The sequence below is a fragment of the Symsagittifera roscoffensis genome, chromosome 4 (assembly GCF_963678635.1).
Source record: "Symsagittifera roscoffensis chromosome 4, txSymRosc1.1, whole genome shotgun sequence".
NCBI lineage: Eukaryota > Metazoa > Xenacoelomorpha > Acoela > Convolutidae > Symsagittifera > Symsagittifera roscoffensis.
This window is the reverse complement of record NC_087065.1, coordinates 3,161,819-3,189,161: the sequence shown is the minus strand read 5'-3', so window position 1 is coordinate 3,189,161 and position 27,343 is coordinate 3,161,819. Positions and strand designations below refer to the sequence as shown.

Sequence of the window (27,343 nt, the reverse complement as noted above, 5' to 3'; positions counted from 1 at the left end):
AAAAAAACTTTTTTCGAATCTGCGACAAAAGTTTTAAACGATACGTTTGGTTAACAGAGTATTACTTTTGGAATAGGAAAAAATTTAAAAAACTAGAATATCAGCAAAATCACACCACTTTTTTTTTTACATGGATCTTGGACTACAGTGTACAAAATTTCATCGAGTTGTACAATGCACACCGCGTAAAGTATTCAACAGTTTTGTTCAGTCTGTTGTTGATGCTAGGCGAGCCGGCGATGAAAATCCATTATCTGGCGTAATAGCCAAAACAATGAAGTTTCTAACAAAATACGTCCTACGGCTATCAAATAATGGACAGATCAAAACATACAATGGCAAAATATCTTGGAGACGAAAAAACCCACAAAGCTATCAATAACCAGTTCTTCAAGAGACTAAATATCTTTGCAAAAGATTTGTAAAAAGATGAGCGTATAAATTCTACTATCGACCATCGTGAAACAATTATAGTATGATTCTTTATAGTACAGTATGCCAAGCTGAGAATGTTGGAGCTTATGATAAATTTTTCGATAAAGTTTGCGACGTCAACAAATTTGAAGCATTCGAAATGGATACATAATCTCTCTGTTTGGCTCTTTGGCTCTGGGTAGAAGAAAACTTAGATGAATCAATCTTTAGCAGCAAGCGATCAGACTGGATTGACAAGCGAAGCAAGGACTGTCGAGACAATTTCAGAGCAGATTCGAAAAAAAAATTTTTTCCCCGTACTTGCTGCGCTAAACACAAAAAGCATGATGATAAGAGAGAGCTTATATTGTTCAAGGAGGAATCCAGACGCATCAAAAACTTGTACCTTCGTAGTACGTTTTTTTGCTGTTGTGATAGTAAAAGTCAAAAGTATAAATTTAGTAGTAAACGATTGAACAAACGCGCATTAGAAGATTCAGGAGATGGTCGGATGGCAAAGAAATTAAATTCAACTAATAGTGGAATTAAAACTATCAACCATGCAGTCACAACTTATGAACAAAGTAGAAAGGGAAAGAGCTATTTTCACCCTAAACGGGAAGTTGAATGTGATGGAAAACATACTAAACCTCTTTGTAAGAGTTTGTAAGAGATTATGTAGTAAAAATAAATGCCGAGCTTTAAATTAAGACATTTTCTCTGAGATTTATTTTTTTTCAACAATTCGCTTCAAACGATACGTTTTGGTTAAAACTCTTTTTTTTTTTTCGATTCTGAAAACGTTTAGAATTTTAAACGTCGGCAAAATTGGGCGCTAAAATTTTTTCTCGAAACTTACGCCCTTAACATCTCAAACTCTGAAACCTATAACCTAATTTAATACATAGGGCAATCTATTCCTGATGTTAATACCTACGGTGGAGACTGGATAGTCTATAGATTATCTTAATACATGGGAGTCTTCACCCCCCGAAATTGACTCTACCCGACATATACTACTTGCATGCATGGGCTGCTTTTTCACTTTTCTGTTAAAGAAGTGTTATTTTGAGGCAAAACAAAACCACCCAACGCTGCATTTCGAAATTCAAATCTAAAACTTTTAACGTACTCATACTCAACAAATCTAAATGAAACAGGGATAGCCCGTTACTGTGCAAGTAGCACAGAATGTACCGACACTAGTTTGAAAAACAAAACAAAAAAAAACTTTTTAAAAAAATTGGTCGTTACTTTCTGAGCGTTGTGATAAAAATACCCTGAATAAAATACTGGATATTAGCATTAATCAACAATCGTAGAAAAAAAGGCAAAAAGTGAAGAATAATATTAATGAAAACAGAAAAATTTAAAAGAATATCAAAAAAAAAAATTTGAGTTTTGATGTTTTTGTTTCCAAATGGCGCTCAGAAAACTCCAAAAACAACTTAAACTGAGTTAAATTTATTTTTCACGGCCAAAACTATGCAAAAATTAGCTATTGTATTATTCTGCATTATCCTACTCGGCTGCCTTGCCTTAGTTCTTCGAATTTAAACTAAAAATCAAAAAATTCATAACCTGTTTTTCTCAACACTAGAAAAAAAAAATTAGATTTTTCTATAATGATTTGAAGCACGACTGAAAGGGCTTCAAAATGACATATCACTCATTCCAGTCCACCCATTTTTTGTTGTACCTGATTTTGCGCAGAAAACTAAAAGAAAAAAAACTAAAACACACCCGAATACAAAGTTCCTCCCCATTTTCAATGGACGGATCAAGAATATATTTTAGAAATTTCGTTTTTAATTCATCGAAAAACAAGGCTTCAATTTTTCTATCAAATTTTTTCATGAAAATTTGTGAAATTTAAGACTTATAATGTAAGCTGCTGCTTACTAACGGCAAACTAGATGGAGTTTCGAAATTCAAGGAACAAACTTCAAGTTATACCAACTCACAAGAAAAGACAGCCCGCAACAAAAGACAACCCGCAAGAAAAGACAACTCGCAACAAAAGTCAACTCGCAAAAAAAATAATTCGCAATGAAAGAAAACCATCAAGAAAAGACAACTCGCAATGAAAGACATGGCGCAGTAAAAAACATTTTGCAATGAAAGACAACTCGCAAGAAAAGACAACTCGCAATAAAAGACAACTCGCAATAAAAGACAACTAGCAAGAAAAAACAATTCGCAATAAAAAACAATTCGCAATGAAAGACAACTCGCAAGAAAAGACAACTCGCAATGAAAGACAACGCGCAATAAAAAACAATTCGCAATGAAAGACAACTCGCAAGAAAAGACAACTCACAATGAAAGACAACGCGGAAAAAAAACAAATTGCAATGAAAGACAACTCGCAAGAAAAGACAACTTGACATAAAAGACAACTCGCAATAAAAGACAACTAGCAAGAAAAAACAATTCGCAATAAAAGACAATTCGCAATAAAAGACAACTCGATCAAAAGACAACTCGCAATACACTAATCAACGCAGTCGCGCCAACGTGTTGCGAGCTTGCCAACAGAGCGCAGGAATTTATACAAAATTTAGAGCCAGTTACCGGCGCGAAGCAGCGACACGACCTTAAACCGAGAATGTGAAGTTTCCAATTAGCTTCAAAAACTTTCGAGTTGTCGCTTTTCCTAAATTTTGCGAGTTTTCTTTTGTTGAAATACAACAATTCTAATTTCATTTAAAATACTACAAAAACAAAAGACCATTGTCTTAATTGTTTATTTAACGACCCAATTCTAAATTGGAGCGTGCCATTTAAATTAAAGCCTCTTTTTACTAAATCAGATATTGACTGATTTATCCTTATTAGGACTATAAAATCTTGTTTTGAAAATCCACTCCTTTTAAATACTTGTCCAATTTTGCTCAATTATTCATGCTCACTATTTTAAAAGGGCGGCGATTATTAACACGTCCCTTTTAACTTTAACTTGAAACAAAATGGATAAATATTTAGCAGTCTTGCCGGCTGCACTGAAATTCTCCTTGCTTTGATTAAGCAGAGATGCACCTGCAATATGATGCATCAAAGAGAATATTATGAATTTTTAATCAGAAAAATTCAATGCTGCGGTTTTAATCAAAGAAGACTAAAAAGTTAAATATTTTTGATTTGAAAAAATCAAATAAAAACTAGTTGAAAATTCCGTTATAAGAAAGGGAGAACAAAGGAGCAAGTGAAACCAGAATAATTAAAGATTGAATCAGCCGCCGGTTTATGCTTACGAGCAAAAGGACTGGCCTGAAATCTTCAGTGTTTCTTTTTGCTCAGTAAGCAGCAAGTTAGATCTCTTCAGTCAGACCTTTTCAAAATAAATAATTTTTCTTTTCTGCCTTTACAATAAAATTAAACTAGCCTTTTTTCACAAATAAAATAGAGAAAAAATTCTCATTTAAAGTTCGATAAAATTATAAATTGAGATACTCGAGAGACCCACACCTGAGGAAGTCTGGACTACAAGTACCCAAAGGACTACGGCAAAGACGATACTGACGACCAATTCAGAAGTGCCGAAGTGGATACAATCAAGGGCGACCCATACATACTAATCAGCCATCGACCTTAGTAAAAAGATAAAATATTGATGAACAAAATGAGATTAGCTCAACCTCCCCTCATAGGTATATTTCTCTAAGCTGTTCGATTCGTTTATATAATTTAATAACCCAGTGCTTTGTATTTAACCAACTAATTAATTCATACCTTTTCTAACTATTGTTTCTACTCTAACTTTTGTCAAGACAACTTGACGATCTAAGGTGAGACTTATAATTTAGGATAAAGTTACTAAGCATTCAACCAGCAATGAAAGTTTAGTGAAACTGGTGCGACCGCAGCAGAGAACTACTCCTTAAGAAATTCTTTTTCCAACAAACTCGAAACAGCTTTTAAAATTCAAAAAAATATATTAATATTAGGATCTGTGAGTATTCGTCAGGTTAGTTTCCAACCTCAAAAAGCCAGAGAAAATGGGTATATCTCGATAGAAACACAATTTCATTGTCTTCTACTTGACAGATATTCCTAGTAGGGTTCTTGCGATAAGTATCCCCTGCGCTAGCAGTCGCCCACAATATTCCTCCATCTCGAGGTCTATTATACGGCTTTCTAACTGACATTAGCAATAAAAAACAATTCGCAATGAAAGACAACTCGCAATAAAAGACAACTCACAGGAAAAGACAACTCGCAATGAAAGACAACGCGCAATAAAAAACAATTCGCAATGAAAGACAACTCGCAAGAAAAGACAACTCGCAATGAAAGACAACGCGCAATAAAAAACAATTCGCAATGAAAGACAACTCGCAAGAAAAGACAACTCACAATGAAAGACAACGCGCAAAAAAAAACAAATTGCAATGAAAGACAACTCGCAAGAAAAGACAACTTGCAATAAAAGACAACTCGCAATAAAAGACAACTAGCAAGAAAAAACAATTCGCAATAAAAGACAATTCGCAATAAAAGAGAACTCGATCAAAAGACAACTCGCAATACACTAATCACCGCAGTCGCGCCAACGTGTTGCGAGCTTGCCAACAGAGGGCAGGAATTTATACAAAATTGAGAGCCAGTTACCGCCGCGAAGCAGCGACACGCACGTAGCGCACCTAACAGCGACCTTAAACCGAGAATTTGAAGTTTCCAATTAGCTTCAAAAAATTTGCGAGTTGTCGCTTTTCCTAAACTTTGCGAGTTTTCTTTTGTTGTGAGTTGTATTTTGTGCGATTTGTCGCGTTACCTTATAAAATATTTCCTTAAATGTCTTTTTTTTCTGCTAGCTTCATATATAACAAAAACCACCCCTCTTTTTTTGATGATATCTTTCGGTCAACAATGAAATTTTTTTCAATATAACTTTCAAATTATAATTTGTTTGCAGTAACTTTATTCTGACATCGCAGTTGTTCATGCTTTGGAGCAGTCGTTATCATCAGTCGCATCCGTGGGGGCAGGACCTACTTTGTTACTCTTTGAGCCCAAAATTGGAAATTCTCGTGGGGGCTTAGAAGCAGTTGTGGCAGTAAAATTAGACCTCGAAGTCTGCGCCTGTGACTCCAAATCTACAATTTCTAGCCGACATAAAATGCACGAGTTGTAAATTTCGAAGCTGCATGGAAGGCAAAAGGTGGCTTTAACTGTCGTTTCTTGACAGTTTATAAGGTGGTCACTGCATATTATCTTTATATGTCGCCCCCAAGCGGTTCTTCGACAAGCATAGCAAAAACCATGCAGACCTCGTGACATTTTTGATAGTTTCCTCACAATTCCAAATTCCAGAAATTGTTTTCTCGTTTTGTCTTCCTGGAAGCTCTTGAGAACATTCTGAGCTATAATCATTTCACGGTTTTCAATCTGATATGTCAGTTTGTTCACGAGGTGAAAAAATCTTGAATTTTCAGCGTCTTCGAAAAACAGGCCACAAATAACATGTCTGAACCTCAAAACCCAAGTTTGGGCTATTATCGTGAAATAAAACAGCAAAAAACATCCGAAAACGCACATGTTAACTAACCATTCGTGGTCGGGTTTAACGGGATTTGGTAAGCATTTTTCATTACTAGTAATAGTCGACAAATTGCTCGCAAAATGATAAGATTCCAAAAATATTTCTATAACTCCCTTCATAAAACCATCACCTTCAATATTTACCACAAAAACTGTATTCCCTTCAAACTCAACTTCTGATTGTCCGTAATCTCGAATAATTACCAAAGTATAGTAGAAAAAAGCATTGAAAAACAAAATGCATAAGGCTGTAGACGTATAAACAGCAGATGATATTAAACTGTAGAAAATTCTTCTGTTTTCAATCGTCGTTATTTTCCATTGCCAAACTCGAACTAATTTCAGAACTTCAGATCTTCTAAAAGCTCTTTTTCCGTCTGTAAGATATTTTTCAAGACTTTCGTTCAAATAATGATTATCAAAAGATATATCTTGGACGAACTTTGAAATGTACTTGTAAGAATTTTGCAGGATTGTCAAAAAGTAAAGCGCCATTAAAATCGAGAGAATTTTGGATGCCAGTTCAAGTAAAGGTCGCAATTTTTGAAAAGTTTCGACGATTTTTTGCTCGATTTCAGAAGCGTTTGAGCTTTGCTTAGAAGTGCCATTTGCAACGAAATTGTAGTCAACTTTGTAGTAAAACTGTTCGATGACGAGATCCGCTGCTTTTCGCGCGGATGTGGCCGCTCCTTTCGCTAAATCTTTGCTTGCAGTTGCAGGGTAGCAGGTAGAAACACTGGCCAAGTCTTTTGTCCCCTCACAAAATGAAGATGAAAATGTGCAGAGCTCTTGTGGGACATCTTCATTTGCTATAATTGCTCTTTTACCTCTCTTATTGTGATTATCACGACAACTTCTGTGGCGTTTGATTTCAAATTGATTTTTAATAAATTTTTTGAACATAAAAATAGAACTGAAAAATTCGTTTTAGATTGGAGTGAAAAAACCGTGGTGTGAAATGCTAGAAAAGTTTGAAATGCACTAAATACTGACCCTTCCTTCAAAACAAACACCAACACGTAATTTGTCCAAATTGTTTTAAGGCGTTGCGTTCAATCGTTAATTTTATGTGAAATCTGAAATTTCAAAAAAGCAGCACGAACTCATTGTTGCTTTTAAAGCGCATTATATTTTTTCCTTTGCTGAGATACTATTTATGCATAATTTATATGTTAACTATTGGTTTTTGTTAGTTTGAATTAGTTTGAAATCAAATGAAGACGGTTTGTCGGGAGGCAGGCAAGTTCCTCTAAAACGGAGAACAATTTACTTTTCCAAAAATCCCAAAAAACCCTTACATAACAAGACCGACTGCTCATATCAGGACTAAGCTCCAAACATTCCGACTCCCTTTTAGCTCTATGGATTAACTTTTTCTTTGAAAAACGTTTTTAAAAAGTTTTAGAAAACTGAAAAAATTTTAATCTGTTTTTGAGATTTTTTAAAATTTTTTAATTCATCCATCCACACGAAATGTGAATACAAAATGCGTGTTTTGAATACAGCAAACTTTTAGGCAGACCAAAGAGCAAGTCCCAAATCAATGTGGAACCATTTCTTAGACGAATTAATTTTAAAAATATCACCTTGAACTTTTTATAGTTTTCAAAAAAAATTCATATTTGTTTCTCAAATGAACAAGAAAAAGCAATCAGAAAATCCATAGCTTTGCCTTGACAAGAGCGGTCTTGTTTGAAGCTCCAAATTTAATTAATTTCGAACATGATGAGAAGATTATTTTACAGATGAATTTTTTTGAGGAGCAAGCTTTTAGTTTTTACTTATACAAATTTTTCCTCATAAAACTTTATTGTTTATTTTTTTAGTTATTGGAATCCAAACTGGCTGGGTTAAACCATTTAATCTCCCAAAAATGTTACTGGACTGAGTTTTGTTGCAATAGTCTTATTTTTGTTTAGTTGACAACATTTGTTGAGCTTAGTGTCTGGTTGGTCGATTACAGCATTCATTCATACTGTGGTCTGTCAGACAACCCCCTTTACTGGAGCTGTGCGGGAAGCAGATACCATGGACGTGTGCGTACAAAAAAGGACTGCGTTGCCTTCGTTAAAGATCACGGCCACTTCCCCGAACCGACTGATACCGAAAAACGTAAATTCAGGAACACGCTTAAAGATCGAGCAGCAGTTTTAGATATAACACCACGGCCGACTGTTTTTGCAGCCCAGCATTATGTTAACCGAGAATGAGTGTTCGTTTACCGTTTCAAGTTACTCTGCTAGCCAACAAGCTAATTAAAGAGTTCGTCGCGAAACAAGAACAAGAAAAGTCATGATGAAGATCGGGTTATTGTGTTTGCCACGTTACCTGCACTAGACATACTTGGATCCGCAGGTGATTGTTATTGTAGTAGAACCTTTTCGACTGCTCCGAATGTATTTTACAATGAAGCAATGGAGTTGCCATCAAAAAGCTGCCATAGATAGCAATGGAGTTGCCATCAATGGAGTGGCCAACAATTTCATGATATAAGTCATAAGCAAGCACCCTTCTTTTCCAAAACTGATCGAGAGGTTCAAGGACGAACAAAAGAGGGTCGACGTTTTAGCCAAACCTAAAAAGATTAAATACAAAAACCACGACAAAAATTAATGACTATGCTAAGGTTATATCATTGGATTTTTGAGGGGTTGTATGATATTATACTATAGCATAAATTTATTTCGTTTCATATTTGTAACTTTTTTTAACTCTAGCAAGCAATAAAAAAAATTTAATTTCAAAGATTTTCCTTGTTTGTTCAAAATTGAGCTAGAGCCGGTATGAAACCGGCAAAGTACAGGATCCATACAAGGTTGACTTTCCTTTCTCCCTCGCCCAGCTCGCTGAGATCGAGCCCAATTCGTGTACCCGAGATACACTTGCTTCATGTTTACACAAATTTCAACTTTTTAGGAGGATTGGAAAGTTTTTGTGCCCCTGGGGATTGGATTCTTTAACGTAGAGTTTGCGTTTTACGCTTAAACCACAGAACTATGAAGACTTTGATTTCATTTTCATCATGATTTTTTGCTTGACTTTTGTTTTTTTGATCTTAAATTATGCTTATGTTTGATTTTCTAAAGCGTTAATCAATTCTGTCGGCGCCAAAATTTTAAGCTCAAAAAAATCAAACGGTTTTGGGCTGTTTATATAAATGTTTTTAGTACTTTTTTAATGTTTCGGACTGTTTTTTATCGGAAGTTTTTGTATATGCACTGTTGAAGGTCGAGATACAAAAGGGTTGTACTTACAGATTATTTGAATGGGACCTTTGACTTTTGAAGAGTATGATTTGTCTATTTATTGCAACGAAGGGTATTGGTCGATTTTGGCTATTGCGTCAAGTTGAGTCCAATTTAGTCCAAGTCCGATGAATATTTTGAAAAAAAAAATACTCTTGAAAATCAAAGAATGGGTTATGTCAAGTAGCTGGGCTCAGATTAGTGTTGATGATTTCCGGGTTCCAGCAAAGAGTTTGGAGGTGTCATGTTTAGTCTAGCTTCTGCTATTTACGCGTGTTTGGTTCTTTCAAGAATGGGAAAACCCTTAATCGTGTTAAAGATCCTCACAATCTCTTGATTAAATTGTGTTGAAAAATAATTTTCGAGAGCAAAACAAAAATGAGAACGTCTACTGTGAAAGCTAGTTTACTTTTTTCAGATGTTTTCCATTTTCAAGTACTGGATATATGACAATTTATGTGTACTAAAAGTACTAGAACTGTGATAGAACTCCTTAGTCGATAATTAGAATTGTTTCATATACAAAAATTCATTTAAACTTGGGTCTAAACTGTACTTCAGGAGTTTACCCTTGACGGGAATTCTTTGAAAAGAAAAAATAAAAACAAATTCAAACAAAAATTGAGAAACAAACTTTTGCTCGAAAATTTAATTAGTCATTATGGATTCTAATGATGGTCTGTAGAAAAATTTGGATTCAAAATGAACAATGAACGTAATTGGTTAATGTTTCATGTTTTCTCTGCCAATACTTTACTAAAATTCAGGAGAAATTTTTGTTCAGATTGATGCGTATTATGATTTATTTGGTAATTGATTTCCTTGTTAGTCTTCGAAACATCTTTCTTCGTTTCTTACCTTAAGAGAGAAACTTAATTTTGTTCCGACATTGTGAAAAATGTGAAAAAGCTTAGTATTCGGGAGTTTTGTTTTATTTTTCTAAAATTTTTGTTTTCCAAGCAAAATCAGGTGCCACAAATAATCATTGGAATGGGTCAAGTGATTTGTAATATTGAAACTTTTTTCAGTCGTGATTCGAACAACATTAAAAAGTGTTGAAAAAAGCTCTCAGTGTCGAGAAAAATCACTTTGAAATTTTCTAAAATCGTGCAAATAAAATTATTTAAGCTCAAATTAGGCCATGAAAACTTATTTTCACTCAAGTAAAATTAGTGTTTGGAGTTTTTCAGCGACATTTGTGGAAAAAACCAAAAAGTCAAAAATTTCCTCAAATTTTTCAAATTGTTCTGACATTTTTTTGTGTTTTTCTAGCATTTTTCTGTTTTTCAAATGAGTTTTCAAAAAACAGTTTTGCAACGGGCCTTTTTATTTTTGACTGTCGCATTTGCTGTTGTGCAGCAAATGTTGGGAAAAGAAAAATCACCAATCCGACTGAATAAAACTAGTGATTCGCAAAGAGTGTAAATTATTTCATGAGTTATAGATAGAAGTCAATTGATTTTTGTTAAATGCTGTTTTAAATAAGTAAATCAGTTCAATCGTAGATTTAGTTCAAGTAGAAAGCTGAAATGTCTTTTTTAGGCTTCAACATTCCGCCTCCCTTGAAGTGTCTTCAATTTTCAGATCGTTATTATGTCTGGATATGACTACCCATTTACAGTGTATGAGACGAAGGAGAGGAAGAGTAGGGCGGAGTCGGGTAGAGCACCACGTCTGCCTCCACATGGCGAGGTGCGAAGGTCCAGTAGGCGGGGCGCTGTCGACCGGGAGGACCTGCAGGGTTTCTTTGATGCAGTGACCAGAGGAGATCTGGGTTTCACTCCGATTCCTGTAAAGTCGTTGGATGAGATCCAGTCTTCAAGGAAGGAAGCTGCAATCGTGGATAGGGCAGTTCTGCGGTTTCCGAAAGCTGATACTGTGAGTAGCATTTATTCCATTGTATCATAGTAGTAGAGTATAGCGGGTGTGCATCAATTGTTTGTTTTGTTTTAGAAGCAACTTAGAGGTCTTGAACGTATTAGTGACCTCAGCGTAGAAGGGTCATTGTTCACTGGCTGGGAGCTTGGAGTTAACTGTCGAGAGACTCCTAGTGTGACAGCTAAGGGTGTTATTGGCGTCATGTCTGGAGGTCAGACCAGATGGCCGAAGCAGGTCTTTTGTTCTTTTCTCCAAGGTTTTTTTGTAGAGTCCTCGTCCTTCCGGACTTTCCATCAAGACTTGGATGAGGAAGATGATGCTGTTTTGTGTCTTCTGGGGGGCCGAAAGTTGTGGCTGATGACATCTGAAGTTAATCTCTCTGGTGAACTTGAGCGCCTGGCCAGTAGCAATGATTCGGAGATGGGGTTCACTGATGCTGCTAAGTTTCTGAGGAACCTTGGTTCTCAGCAGAAGAAACTGGTCCGCTATGGTGTTCTTGAGAAGGGGAAAAGTTTGTATCTTCCATATGCGTGGTGCCATGCAGTTCTGACTCTCTGCGACGAAGAGAGGGTCTGCTGCATGAACTACGCGGAGATGCAAACTCGACTTTCCTTGGTAGTATCTGCGTGGAAGCGCTGCCAGCAACACTGCAGGGTCAACAAGCGAAGAGGACCAGATGACAGCGAATCGCATGACAGCGAATGACTGTTCAACGGTAAATATGTAAACAATTATTCAATAATTGAACTAAATGTGACTGCACCATAAGTAAGGAGTATACAAGTGAAGTATTAACGGTACGAGTCATGAGCGAAAGTTTGTGTACTTAGAAAAACATTTTATGCGAATTAATGGTTGTAAATCATTACAATACGACATCTTTGAATATAATTTAAAGGCAAATATAACATTTTAACAGTTTGACGGGATCAGAGAGCCTATTGTTACATTCAAGACAGTAGCGTAGGCGTGTCCTAGCTGTTTTCAGACAATAATTACATTTTGGGTCATGAGGGTACAACCTCATACGAATTTTAATGCACGAATTTGCACAAAAATTGATGAAAATTTACACCATTTTCTACTTTTATGAACATAAAACGTTGAAAATTTACATGAAAGTGGTCAATATGAACGATTCAGACCATAATGCATTGCATAGGAGGTAATTTAGGTTCCTTTTTTCAAAAGGGTCATGGGGGTACTACCACTTAAAATTTGAAAACTGCACATTTTTGATATTTTTCGATTTATAGCACTATAAAGTTCTTGTTTTAAACGAACTGCACATTAGATATGACTTGGTTGCTATACTGGTAGCTTCCGCAGCTTTGCGACTGGGCGTATGTATTCACCAGTTGTGGTCTTCACTTTTACCACTCGAACAATCGAGTCATTTTCAGGATAAACTTCTATGATTCGTCCAGTTTTCCATTCTAGCGGTCGTTCATTGTCTTCGGCAAGTAGGACTAGGTTGCCAACTTTAAATTCTGGGCCATCCGTGAACCATTTTTTCCGTATTTGTAGCGTTATGAGGTAATCCCTTTTCCAAACTTTCCAGAAATCCTTGATCATATTCTGTAATAGTCGATATCGTACATTGGTTGAAACTTGGATGTCAGCAGAGGGAAGAGTTAGCAATGATTCCCCTATCAAAAAATGAGCGGGTGTCAGCGGAGTTGGGTCGTTAGGATCACTTGACATTGGATAAAATGGTCGTGAGTTTAAGACAGCTTCAATTTGATTAAGAATTGTAAGAAATTCTTCAAAACTGACACACTGCAGTCCTATAACTTTTCGCATATGTCTCTTCAGACTTTTTACAGCTGCTTCCCAGAGTCCTCCGAAAAGAGGAGCACAAGGAGGGACGGTGATTCCTTCAGTTCCTTGGCTATTAACGAAACTAACAACTGATTTGTCCGTTCCATTTTTGTCGAGCAGTTCCTTGATTTTGATCAGATCATTCCGAGCCCCGATAAAATTGCTTCCATTGTCACTTAAGATCTTCTCAGGTTTGCCACGGCGTGCAGTAAATTGTTTCAATGAAAGGATGCATGCTTCTTTGGTTAGACGAGTAACCATTTCCAAACGAATAGCTTTTGTCGCGAGACAAACAAAGACGGCAGCAAAAATTTTTGAGACCTCTGCTTCCTTAATTTCAAAGGGACCAGCAAAGTCTATTCCACATTGAGCAAATAGTTTTGCGGGTGTTATTCTTTCTGTAGGAAGATCAGCCATGAATTGAGAAGTAGGTTGCTGACTAAATCGGACACATCTCATGCATCTTCTAATGAACTGTCGAACTAGATCACGGCCTCCGATTATCCAAATTTCCTCTCTCATTGTGTTCAGTACTAGTTGCCCCCCGCCATGAAGAGTATCTTCATGATATTTGCGTATAAGTAGGGATACTAAATCAGATTTTTTCGAAAAGAGTATTGGAAACTTCTTGTCTGTTGGGTAGTTCGATTGTGAAAGTCTGCCTCCAACTCTTAGTAGATCGTAATCCTTGTCAAAAAACGGACAAAGATTGAGTAGTTTCGATGTTTTATTCAGCTCCCTTTTCACCTTCAGACAATTTAGCTCTAATTTGAAGTGTATTTCTTGGTCTAAAGAAAGAATTAGCATTTTTGCCATGATTCTATTTGTAGGACTAAGACAATCTTCTTCAAGTTGTACATCAGATGTCCGCTTAGATCTGAGCCCCTTCCGATAGTTTGTCGATATTCTATGCTTAAGACGTTGAACAAATGATAATACATAGCATGCGATGCGTACTTTCTTGTTCCAAGTGCTGTAGTCCTTTAAACGAAAAATTCCATTCGTCATTTCTTCGTTTTGAGCATGATTTGCGAGAACAGTTCGATTTTGTTCACTTTCTGCATTAGTCTTGGCTTTGATGGTTCGTTTTTCAGGTGCTTCAACTAGAGATGGTTGTAGGCTGGGCCAGTGCCTTTCATTCTTGGTCAGCCAATCTGGTCTATTCCACCAGAGTGAGGAAGATATTAATGTGTCAGCTAATACACCACGAGAGGCTAAATCAGCTGGATTTACTGCTGTTGGCACGTGTTTCCAATCACTTCTGGGTAGGGTATCTTGTATTTGTGAAACTCTGTTTGCAACAAAAGTGTTCCATGTTCTTGGAAGTTGAGCAAGCCATTGCAAGACAATTGTTGAATCAGTCCAGGCGTGTGAAGTTATCTTGAGATTTGTTTTCCTCAAAATTGAATGAACTGATTTGGTAGCTAAACTTGCACCGCAGAGCACTAATTTGGGAACAGAGATTGCTTTGACCGGAGCAACCTTTGTTTTGGAGGTCAGTAGATACGCAAAAGTTTTGCCATCATCATTGGTAATTCTTGCATAGATTGCGGCTGCATATGCTTTTTCGGAAGCATCACAGAATACGTGAAGTTGAACCTCCTTTATTGGATGTGAGCTCATAGATCTTGGTATCTGTAGTTCCAGTAGTAGAGGCAATGTTCCGGTGAGCTCAAGCCATTTTTCCTTGATTTTCTGAACGACTTCAGAATCCCAATCAAAACCTTGAACCATAGCTGTTGCATGAGACATTTGAAATTGATGATGAATGGAGCTAGTCATCCCATCGGATCAAACAATTTTGAAATTGTGGACAGAAGAGTCCTCTTTGTAAGCAGTTTCAGCTCAGGTACGGCAGTTGAAAAACAAAAGATGTCCTTATTGGGCTTCCAACTGACTCCTAGCGCCTTGATTTTGTATTCGTCAGAGAAAAGTTCCAGCACATCCGATTTTTCGCGAAGATGTTCTGGCAATCCTTCAATTATTTTAGCATTGCTTGAAGTCCATTTTCGTAGAGGGAATTCATGAGAGTTCTGCTTCATGCTTATCATTAGCGCCACCAACAAAGTCGTCTACATAGAAACAATTTTTGAGACTTTCTTTGATCATTGGGTTCTTAGATTGATATGCTACTTCATTGAGGCATCTTGTTGATTAAAAAGCTGACGAAGCTATGCCATATGTAACACGTGTCATCCTGAGATATTTGATTTCATCCGATTTATTTGATCTCCAAAGTATGCGATGGAAATCCTTCGATTTGTCCTCTAGAGCAACTTGTCGGTACATTTTTGCGATATCTGCTGATAAAGCAATTGGGTAGAACCTCAAGCGCATGATTATCGAGTAGAGGTTGTCTTGTACCGTGGGACCAACCATCAAAGTGTCGTTGAGTGATTGTCCGGTTGATGTTGTTGCAGATCCGTCGAAAACTAGACGTAGCTTTGTGGTAGTAGAATCTTCCTTGAAAACGCAGTGATGTGGCAGATAAAATACGCTATCAACTGGCTTTTCAATTTCTCCAGGCGGTATTTACTACATATGCCCCATATCGAGAAATTCGTCTATGAATGCGGTATAGCGATCTTTTAGTTCTGGATTCTGTTCCAGTCGTCGCTCGAGATAATTGAATCTGCGTTTTGTTTGTGCTAAACAGTCGCCAAGTTGACTATTGGTCTTGAAAGGCAGCTGCATTTTGTGAATCGTCCATTTTGTAGTATGGTTGTTTCCTTAAAGTGAGATTCACATCGATCTTCTTCTGTTGTTGTCTTTTTGAAATCAGGAATTTCTTCTAATTCCCAAAATTTCCTTAGACTATCGTCAATAGACACATGAAATGACTTGAAGAAGGTTGTTGGAGGACCGGGTGTTCTGCCGCTAATCATCCAAACAAATAGAGTGTCACGTGCATTAAGCTTGTCTGTAAGCTTAATCTTTCCGCAGCCAACAATGTCGTTGTAGACATCACAGCCTAGGATTATATCGATTTCCTTTGGTTTATCAAAGTCTGGGTCCGAGAGCTTAAGACGTGTGATATCCAAACTGTTCGGTATATTCACCCGTTCTCTGGGCAGGTAGCCAGAAAGTTTTTGAAGAGTGAAGGCTTCAATATGTAGAGATTGATTCTGAGAATCCTTTGTTTCCAAATTGACAGAATCAGATTTCACAGTTTTTGCTCCTCCGCCAACTCGAGTTAGTTGAAGAGTCAATTTCTTGATTGGTAGCTTGAGTCGGTTAGCACAGCTGGTTGTAACGAAACTGCATTCAGATCCGCTGTCCAGTAAGGCTCGACAATTGTGATAACCGCCATTTGCAGTTTTCACCTCAATTAGTACAGTTCCCAGTATGGTAGTGGCACCAGTAGTACCCCCGTGACCCGCAAACTTATTTTCAGGTCCCGATTGCTTGTTTGGGTCTGTATGGATGTGAAGTAACGAGTGATGACCCTTTCGACAGGTTTGGCACGTTGACTTCGACGTGCACTCATAATTTTGGTGTCCAGGGGACAGGCAATTGAAGCATAATCGCTTTGATTTGGCTTCTTGTCTTCTATTGGAAATAGACATTTCCTGAAATTTTGTGCATTGATACACGCGGTGATCACCACTGCAGCATGGGCAGATGATCGTCTTAGCAGAGTTCGTGTGGTATGTCTGTACCTTGTCATCTTTCTTAGAGTTTCGAGTTTGGTCTGAATTTCCTCGATGATTTTTTCTATGAATTGAAGGTAACTGCAGGTCCTTCGTAGCTTCTAGGGCGCGAGATCGTTCCTCCAAGAACTTCTTCATCTGTTTGATTTTTGGCACGTCACTTCCCGCGCAGGAAAGTTCCCATTGTCTTGTAGTTTCAGGATCTAATTTCTTGGCCAAAATGTGAACCCAGATCAAATCGCATTGATCAGTTTTTAGTCCAAGTCCTGTCAGTGCCATCGTGTTTTCCATGTAGGTGTTAATCAAGCGACGTATTGCAGCGGAAGACTCATGCTTCATTGGAGTGAATTCAAAAATTGCTTCCAAGTGAGCGTGTGAGATCATCTTGACATCAGCATATCGATCCTTTAGAAGTTCCCTTGCGACTGAGTAGTTCGCGTTTGTAGTAAGCAAGTGGGATAGCAAACGAAACGGTTCATCCTTGAGGGCACCCTTTAGGTATTGCAGTTTCTGAACATCAGACAGCGATGCATTTGAGTGAACTGCTCCATCAAAGGAATCTAAGAAAGGTAGCCATTGATCATACCTTCCGCTAAATGTTGGCGAATTCAGTTTCGGCAACTTCAGGCAAGTATCTTGGTTTCGCCCAGCACCACGTTGGGAAGTGGATTTGTAGGATTCTGTTCCGCTTGCACTGTCGTCATCTTTGACCGATTCAGTTGAATATTTTCCTCGGTCATCTAACATAGTTGTGATCATTTCCATCAAACAATCTTTCTGAAGGTAGATTTTCTCAGCTTCTTCCAATTCAACTTCAAGTGCATCTTCATCATCGCTTAGAACATTTGAAATTTGCTGATTAAGCTCTTCCAGTTCCTTTTTCTTTCGTTCGCACATCGTGAGATTGGCCTTGAGAGTTCCAATTTCCTTTTAGGTTAGAGCAGATGCCTTTTTGTTGAAGATTGCTGAGACGGCATTTTCCGATCGGGTAATGACACCGATGTTAGCACTTCTTGATCGCTTCAAAGCAGGAAGAGTGAGCGTCACGTTTCTCATGTCACTAGCAGGTGATGACATTTTTAACTTTCCTCTTCGTTTCTAATCTTTGGTTCGTTCGTGAGTCGCGTTGCACCAAAAATGTTGTGCAGCAAAAGTTGGGAAACGAAAAATCACCAATCCGACTGAATAAAACTAGTGATTCGCAAAGGGTGTAATTTATTTCATGAGTTATAGATAGAAGTCAATTGAGTTTTGTTAAATGCGCGGTTCTAAATAAGTAAATCGGTTCAATCGTAGATTTAGTTCAAGTAGAGAGCTGAGATGTCTTTTTTAGGCTTCAACATTTGCTCAATTTTTAATTTTTGGTCAGATTTTTTTTTCTCATACCACACAGAAAAGTCGACACTAATTTTAACAAAAAAATGTTTTTTTTTTTTATAAAGACTATGGTCGGAACATTCTGTGCTACTTGCACACTAACCGGTTTCCTTATTTTTGTTTGGTATTCGCTTAAAGTAAGATTCTTAATCAAAATTTGTCTACGAAACGGGAGGTATTCATTAGCTGGAAGCAGTTTTCAAAAAAGATAATCTGCTCGGATGTTCTTGCTTAAAATTTTTTCAGCATGGATTTATAGATTTTGTTTTTGGCTGAAATTTTCAAAACGGGTTATCCATGAAGGTTCCTTGGTTGACTTCTGTTTGTTTTTTCGTTACCGAGTTTTTGTTTTGATTCTTTTCATAAATTAAAAAATAATTCACGTTTATCTAAAAAAAGTAGATGTGGCTGGTTGTCCTTTCTTTAATTTTTTTGTCTTGGTTTATTATTTTTTTTTGTTGTATGACTTCGTTTTTTTAACTTTCTATTTATTTCAATCTGGTCTCATGCTATCTGAAGATTATGAAAAATTTATTTCAAATGCTAATGTTTGATATTTGTTTCTATAGTTAGTGTTTGTTATTTGATAATTTTGTGAATTTTTTTCCTCTTGTTTAGTTTTTCTTATAATATTTGTACGCGTTTTGTATGTTTATCTCCAGTGTGAGCTAATTTCGTTATATTAAAATTTTCGGTTGTTTTTTGAATTTGAAACTGTTATAATTGGTTTTGATATCTGTAGTTTTATTTTGAACTATATGAGTGACCAAAGCCATCTCGTGATACTCATAGTTGTTATATTGTTTTGGTTTTCGTGGCCTAGTGTTAGTCGATCAACAAAACCCACTGAGGTAGTCCCCCATGAATTACCTTAGAATGTCCTCCCTAATCAAGTAACAATTTTGAATGGGTGAGTAACTGTATGATTGATCCAGTTGGTGTAGTTATTTAAGTTGTAATGTCAGGACTACTGGGAATCAATTCTTTTATAGTACACAGAATTAAAAAAGCACACGTTTTGTAGTATTGACCTGGAATCGATTGTTTTTTTAATAGTGAGTTATCTGTTCGGTAGCTATTGTTTCAGTGTTTTTTTCGGAACGTTATATATTTGGGGGGGGGGGGGGTATATAAGGCAAAAATTAGATTAGGCGAAAACAAAAGTGTTAACATTAGGCAAACCTTTTGATTAAAAGCGTCTGTTGGCAAGCTTATGTACATTTTAGCAGAAACTGTATGTGATTGATTATGACATTCCATTTCTACAATAAAAACACGTAATTTCGTTCAAATGAAATATCAACAGCAAAGTTGGAACCGCTGCAGTCGAGCCAACATGTTACGACGAGCTTGCCAACAGGCGGTTAAAATTTTTACAAAAATCAGAGCCGGTTATCGCCACACAGCGGCGACGCGCGCGAAGCGCAGAAACCTGCGACTTCGAACAGACAAACGGCGTAGTCTTTAACCGGTTCTTGCTAATTTCGTCTGGAGAGTTTGGGGATTTCTGCTAAAACATACTTTTTCATTATCAAATTTTTGCCTAACATTAATTTTTTAATTTAGCCTTATATACATTACGCCTAATATGCAAAACTCGTTTTTATTTGTCCTCTTCAATTTTCAATTCAGCGAATCGATGTTGATACTTGCAAAAAATTAGACCAGATACCGACCTTGCATTTATGGCTTTTGCAGAAAAACTTGGCGTTTTTGTGTTGTTTTTTGAATAAAGAATGAAACTCTCTGATCAAAAACGGGAGAATCAAACTCTCTGACCATATTGAAGCTGTTCTAATGTTTTATTGTAAAATTCTTGCTGACTGGTTGCATAGAATACGTTGAATACGACGACAGAAAGTTCTTGTGTAGTCATTTTTTGACTATTATGGGGGGTTTAAAGCTGGCCATTATGGCCAATAAGGGACCAATAACGCGCGATATATTTCGCGCTATTAACGCGTACGCGGGGTTTAATCCGTCTTAGAAAGCGTTCCAAATTGGCTGAAGAAAAGTTATTATTGATTTGTTACCAGGAACAAAATTTGTCTTTTTGTACTTAATATGGCGTGTGGGGGATGATTTTCGCAAAAAATCTCAAATTAAAATAAACTCATTTTATTTCTATTACATTTAATTTCTTCATTTTGTTAGTGCTCCATAGACTGCTTTTATACAATTGGTAATCAATCTACAAAGCCGAACAAAATGTGTCGGCGTATCAAAATAGGACCAAATCTGTCTCACTTTTAGATTAGAGCAACGTTCCCACCATTCAGTTTAACTAGATGACCTCCATATTTGTGAAAACAGCAAGACAAATTTTGACAGCGTTTTGTTAGCAGTTTAAGCAGTCTTTTAGTTCCGACTTTCGTAACAAAATTAGTGGAATATTTGAGCTCGGGTGGGTTTTTTCTTCAGGCAAACTTCGTCTTTTTAACCAGCCAATTACGACAGGTTTTTTTAATCTCATTCAAAAAGTATTGTTGCCCTGAGCTTAAACTTGGAAAAATATCTTACTTGTGATGTTTTTCATGAAGTTATTGCCTTTTTGACCAATTTGAAACAATTAACGCGCGATATATTTCGCGCCATTAACGCGAAAGCGGAGACTTAATCTGTCATAGAAATCGTTCCAAATTGGTTGAAGAAGGCTTATTTGCCATAATTGATTTGTTACTAAGAGCAAAATTTTTTCTTTATATGGCGTGTGGGGTATTTTTTCTCAAAAGATCTCAAACTTAAAAATGCATGTTATTGTTCCGACTTTTGATACGAAAGTAACTGAATATTTGTGCTCGGGGTGGGTTTTTTTTTCTTCAGACAAATTTCGACTTTTTAACTAGCAATTTTTGACGGAATGGTTTTATATCATTCAAAAGGTATTGTTGTCCTGAGCTTAAATTTGAAAAGATATTTCAGCTGTGGTCATTTTTTGTAAAGTTATGAGGGTTTAAAGATTGCCATTTTGGCCATTTTGACCAATTTGGGACAATTAACGCGCGATATATCTCGCGCTGTTAACGCTTGAGCGGAGATTTAATCCGTCCTATAAATCGTTCCAAATTGGTTGAACGAAGCTTATTTGCCATAATTGATTTATTACTAGGAACGAAATCTATCTTTTTGTACTTTATATGGCGTGTGGGGGGATGATTTTCATAAAAAATTTCAAATTTTAGAAAAAAAAATGTTAATTTCAATTTATTTCATTTACTTTTTTTTGTTATTACTGCTGCTCCATAAACCTTAAAAGGCAGTCGGAACATTCAGAGCTTCGCCCTGATACGAGCAGTATTGTTTTTTTACATTTAATTTGTTGCATGTTTTTACTGCTCCATAGATCTTAAAAAGCAGTCGAAACATTCGGGGCTTCGCCTCGATGCGAGCAGTCTTTTCGTGATTTGTCTTTAGTTAGAAATACAGATTAAAAATAATTTATTCCAATTGAATTTTTGTTGAGCTCAAAATGCACTGGAAAATCTGAGAAAAAAATTTGTGTTCACATTGGTAATCCCAGAGATAATCTTTTCTTTTGGTTTTTTAAATTGTTTTGCTTCGTAATAACTTTGTCCACTGCTTATTCTTGCTAGTTTGATAGATCAGTTGTGTAAAAAAAGTCACTGAGAAGAAATCATGCTAATGTTACTGAACGCATTAATAGCATATTTGATTTGAAAGAAGTTTTTGATTTGGTTCAGGTTTTCTCGACTTTTCGTACTGTTGTATTAATTAATCAGTCAATTGGAGATTCAGTAGATTTGTTTGCTGTATGTAGTAATCGTGGGTAGCTAAATTTTTTTTGTGTAACGTCACAATTGAATGTAGAACCAGATTTTTTAGTGCATTGAAATGTTGTATGGGCTTAATATGAGGAACGAAATATCCTCTTTGATTTGTGTGGATTTCTTCGATTCGAATGGCATTTGCGTTTGGATACATCTTTTGACACGAGTGGGGAAATAGGTATCTAACAACTGTCGTTTAATTTTTTTTAAAGAGGAGTTCAATTTTTCGAACGCGTTCTGGCTAGAAAAACCTTCCTCCTAGAAAGCTACGAATTAATTTATCCTCTGTTACTATAAGTAACTGCTATACATAGATGGTAAGAAATTGTTTTCTTTTGCTCTAGAACCTTCATTACTCACTTCAATTTTTTCTTTGTACTTGTCACTGGGATATTTACGTTACCGTATAGTTAGTTATGGCTTCAAACCTTACATGATTCGTGCTTACTTTTGAATTGCGTTCTTTATGTATTTTGTTTTGACAGATCTCATACAAGATGTTTTTTTTTGGACTGCCGTTTTTGTTCTGTCCATTGAAAATGGGGATGAAGTTTGTATTCAGTGTGTTCTAGTTTTTTCTTTTTGTTCTCTACGCAAAATCAGGTCCCACTAATAGTCATCAATTTGAGTTGAGTGATATATTATATGGAAGCCCTTACGTCGTAATTCGAGTCACATTGAAAACTTTTTTTGATTTTTTTGTCTTATTTTGAGAGAATAAAGCTTATTATTTTTAGGTGCTTAAAAGCTTACATAAGCTTATTTTAAACGTAAAAACTTAGTTTTACTTGAGCAACGTTAGTTAGTTTACTTTGAGTATTTTAGCGCCTTTTTGAAATTAGAATTTTCAAAAACTCAAAAACTGTAAAAAAAAAACTTGAAAAAAAAATTTTAAAAATTTGTTTTTTGATTTTTCGTTTTTCTAATAATTTTTCTACAAAAAATGTTTTTCATTTTATTTATTTTAATATGACTGTCTTTTATACCTAATTCCCAATTTTTGATGAGTTTTTATCACACCACCTCGGGTTGACGTCCATAGAAAAAAAATGCTTATCATACAGTTTCAAATATGAATTCAATGGAAAAAACGCTTATCGTACAAAATTCATTCAAATTTTAAAAAGTATTTTAAAATTTTTTAATGAAAATTTTTGATCTATTTGCTTCTTTTGAATCTTTCTGGTCATTAAAAAAATTATTTAAGATTTTCGATAAAAAATGCTCATCATGCAATTTTTATGCCTGAAAATTATAAGATAATCATTTTATCATAGATAAAGTTTTTTTTTCAAAAGTCACCAAAATAGTGTCTGGGTAACTTTAAATAGATTTAAATAATTATATCTAAGATAGAGAGCATTTCATAAACAAAAACATAAAATTGAGTTATAAATTTTTTAATCACTTTTTTGATTGCAAACTTGATTTTGCGCTGAAGTATAAATTTTACCTTTTTGACTTTTTGTGTTTATAACGTAGTCCAGGATGAGTTTTTTACCCAAAAAATCCAAAAATCACACGAAAAGTGATTTTTTTTGTTTGCACGATTATGATTTTTTGTTTATTTGCTAAGATAAAAATAAATTTGTAAAGGAAAACTTTTTCTCAAACACCAAAACTGCAAACATCTAGCCATATACAAAAAGTTAAATTTTTGGTATATAATTCCATGTAAAATTGTTAAGATTAGCTTACATGGTTAAAATCACCAAATGCAAATTTTCTGCGTGGTAACTGCCAGTTATACTCTGGGTTTTGTTATGACAAAATATCCTTGTTTAGTGTTTTGGATGAACACAAAATTTCAAAACAAAATTATTTTTTCTATTTTCATTTATGGAAAAAATGCTTGTCATACAATTTCATAGTATGGAAAAAAATGCTTAGGAAGCTATTTTCATACAAATTTGGAGATAACCAAACTGATGAAAAAGCTCCAATTTTAATTCCAGAGTAATGAAAAAAATGCTTGTTATAAAATTTCATAGAATGGAAAAAAGCTTCTTATTTTGCTATTTTTATACACTTACTTTTTCTCTTTGAAGTTGTATTAAAGAGTATGATAAGCATTTTTTTCTTAAGCTTTTTTGTCAACCCGGGACGCCGAAAATAAAAAGAACAATAATTTGACAAAAATTTGTTGTATTTTTTAAAGACTGGTCGGAACATTCTATGCTGCTTGCACAGTAACCAGCAGCTATCCTTGTTCTTATTTGCATGCGTTTGTTTTAAGTGGGCGTTTTTGAACATTTTCAGGCTTAGATTACAATCGAACAAGACGTTGCTCAATCTTAAATCAGGACAGGTGATATGGTATCAAAACGTTAGAGAATGGTAAGTCAATGTATATGGTTTAGTTATAATAAGATCTCAAGTTGACTTGTAGACACTGTTTATTTATTTCTAGACTTAAATATTTTTTACCTGGTCAATGAAAGTATTGGAATAAGTAAATCTGTTTGTCTCTAATCAGCCTTTATTTAAACTGCCCAGTAGTTGAGAACCGAAGATAAAACATTGATGGGTTTAATTACACAGTGGTGGGTTTTGATTTAGGGTTGAAGTGTGAATTGAAGAGATGTGAAGAGTGTGAAGGGATTACTTTGTTTTACGAAGAAGAGTGAAGAAAAAACGGTCTTAAGGAGATCCAAGAAAACCATGATGATCCATTTAGGTTACATTTGAAACTGTGGGCATCGCTGCACGTTTTAGTTTTGTGGATGCTGTAGTTATTTTTCACACGTTGAAAAAGTTCAAACAAAACTTTTCTGATTTTGTTACCTGTGATATATTGTCCCTTCGGATGGCTGTGGACAGCTATATCGTCGTTTATTGATAATGTTGTAAGCTGTTCGAATATTAATTAGCGCTACTGGCTATCAATTGTTATTGATTGTTTCCATAATTTATATGTCTCGAGCGGTTAAGAATTATCTTGCTTTTAAGGACGCAGGATTCGGTTCTTAACTTCTGGAATATCACTAGTCGATCGGCGCAAGTTAGAGCATGATTCTAATATTTTATTCTCTTCAAGTCTACCCAATTGATTAGTAGCTCGGTTTAAATCTCCTATGGTTGGTATTAATTACCATCAATATTTACATAGTTAAATAAATATAAATGTATGAACTTCATTTCATTAACAAGGTTAATTATGTAATCTAATATAGCATAAGAATGCATGACGTCATGTAGTGATGTCACACTACCTCACAAGAAGAAATCTTCCCGGGTGGTTTTCAGTTTTTGACTGTTTACAGTTAAAATAATTAAGTTTAAAATCGACAATCAGATTGACAAAATATATACTGCTACAGGAAAATGAGTAATTGAACTATCAAGTTATCACAAAAAATAATTAACATTCATTGGTTTAGAAGCACAGGTTATTACTTCAATTTACATTATGTGAAAGAGAATTCAATTGAGTTTAAATGGGAAATATTTTAATGGGGATAGGAAGCCACATTGAGTCGGGTTAAGGGAGTTAAGTGATAGATGATAGGGTCAATTTGATGATACCATGATATTGTCAGTAATCAACTGTAACTAAATTTGCACGGCAAGTACTGTAGTGTCGTGTAGCAAACTATTGTTAGTCGTTTCGTCGTTTTCCTCTTCTTTCGTTGTTTGTTACTAGTCATTTCTTTTGTTCCATTGGTGCTCGAATTAGTTGTTAACTTTTCAAATGAGGTGACTTCAGTCTTTTCGTGGCCTCTTCAATTGCGAATAGATGTCCAACAATTTCACAGTTATCTGTTTTGTCGAATTTTTCACTTTTTGTTGAAGTTGACAGTTTATAAAGCTATTTGTACTTTGTTGTACGTGCTTAAAAGTTGCCACTGTGTGTTTCAGATATCATCTGATTGTTAAGAAGTATTGTCATCTTCTTCTTTTGGGTATTTTGTGCCTCTGGTAGCCTGACACCCTGAAAGGCAATGATACACTTCTCTTTGTGTGAAGTCAGAATTCCACTTTTTTAACGATGATTTTTGCTTTTTGGCCACCAACGTCTCATGATGCGGAATCTGTCTTTTTCAATTGGTTTTTCTGCTGTCACTGCACTTCACTCATATTGGCTGTTCCAGTACTTTGCTGGTTCGACTGAGCAAAATTAAGCGTCAGACAGAATGATAAAGGATGGATTCCCCTCTTTTTTCAAAGTTTTTGAAGATTTTTGGTCCGGTCGTATCTTTTAAGACTCGAAGAAACTGTTCAGTTTGCTTGACAGCCTGTCAAGATTGTCTCAACGGTTGCAGTGGGTGATTTCCGGCGTTATCTTAGCTTTTGAATTCGGATTTTTAGCGAATAATTCCGTCGACTTTTTTTTCGTTTTTTCCTATCTTATTACATAGGAATTTCGCGAAATAATGTATCTTTCCCAATTTTGATCTGCTAGTGAGCTGACTTCGTACACGTGTTCCCAGGGTGCTGGAATGAGGATCCACAGTGAAACTTCGAGTGGTTATTTCTTGAAACATGAGGGATCAAAAACTTGTGTTATACCTAATGTTAATACATGGGGTTTTCGTGCATTTTTCGAGATCACTATGAAGTTGACTTCTGCTAGTGAGCCGGCTTCGTGCACATGTCAGTAGGGTGTTGCAATGATGATAACTGGTGAAAGTTTGGCTGGTTATTTCATAAAACTTTTGAGGGATCAAAAAAACCTGTTATCCCTAATGTTAATACATGGGGTTTTCGTGCATTTTTTGAGATCTCTATGAAGTTGACTTCTCCTAGTGAGCCGGCTTCGTGCACATGTCCGTAGGCTGGGGCAATGATGATCCAGGAGTATAAAGTCATTATACCACGCATATGATGTCTTTGACGTCAGTTTTTCTGAAAATCTGCAAATGTCGAATTTGAAGAAAGAAGTTTTTCTCATTTTTTTGTCTTTTCTTCATTCGAAAGTCGTTAGTTCTTGACTTCGATGTCAACATTCCGCTGGCTGGAGACTAGCGAGGAAAGGAATGCATGCTGAAAATTTATTATGCGATATGATGATTTGTCGTTAAACATAAATGAAGATTTTGATGTTCGTTTTTTCGAAAATATCGCTTATTAGGCTGAAAACTCTACTTTCTTTCAATTTGTCGAGTCCACATCCAATCTTTTGTAGGGCAATCTGTCGGATTCCTTTCTGAAGGAGCTGTTTCTTCATGCAGTTGAGACTTCGTGACAAATTGTAGTAGGTTGGTTTCTCGAAAAATTGAGATTTTGTAACCAGGTTGAAAATTGACTTGTTTTCCCAAGGCAAAGACACAGCAACTGATGACCCAACTATTGGTGTTTCAATGCTTTGTAGGGTTGGTCTCATGCATGGATAGGCACTGCTGATTAGTCGTGCTACTCCTTTGTTCATGTGAAAGTCACTTGAGACACAGTGCGCTATAGAGCCTGGGAACTGTAAAACATTTCCTGGTCCGACAAAGATATTTGGTTCATCGTAGATTGAATTCACTGAATCTTTGCTGCTCCCAGCTCCACCTTTATTTTTAGTCAGTTGCTTAGCTCGGTTTACTGTGTCTTTTAGTATATTTCTTTTCGCTTCGCGTGGAGGGAAAGATTCATTTGCCTCGTCTACTTTCTTCTTCATTTTTGATCGGTTCTCGTTTTGAGTTGA

At 35.9% G+C, this 27,343-nt stretch overlaps 3 protein-coding genes across 4 annotated transcripts in view; all 3 read right to left on the bottom strand.

Moving 5' to 3' along the window:
• Positions 1-27,343, bottom strand: part of LOC134843610 (exocyst complex component 3-like) — a 401,375-nt gene that overhangs the window by 274,893 nt on the left and 99,139 nt on the right. The gene's annotated exons all lie outside the window — the stretch shown is intronic.
• Positions 1-27,343, bottom strand: part of LOC134843607 (BOS complex subunit NOMO1-like) — a 363,708-nt gene that overhangs the window by 237,228 nt on the left and 99,137 nt on the right. The gene's annotated exons all lie outside the window — the stretch shown is intronic.
• On the bottom strand, positions 15,548-17,446 carry LOC134843890 (uncharacterized). Its single transcript, XM_063860215.1, has one exon. The coding sequence runs from the start codon at positions 17,444-17,446 to the stop codon at positions 15,548-15,550; it is 1,899 nt and encodes a 632-aa protein (XP_063716285.1).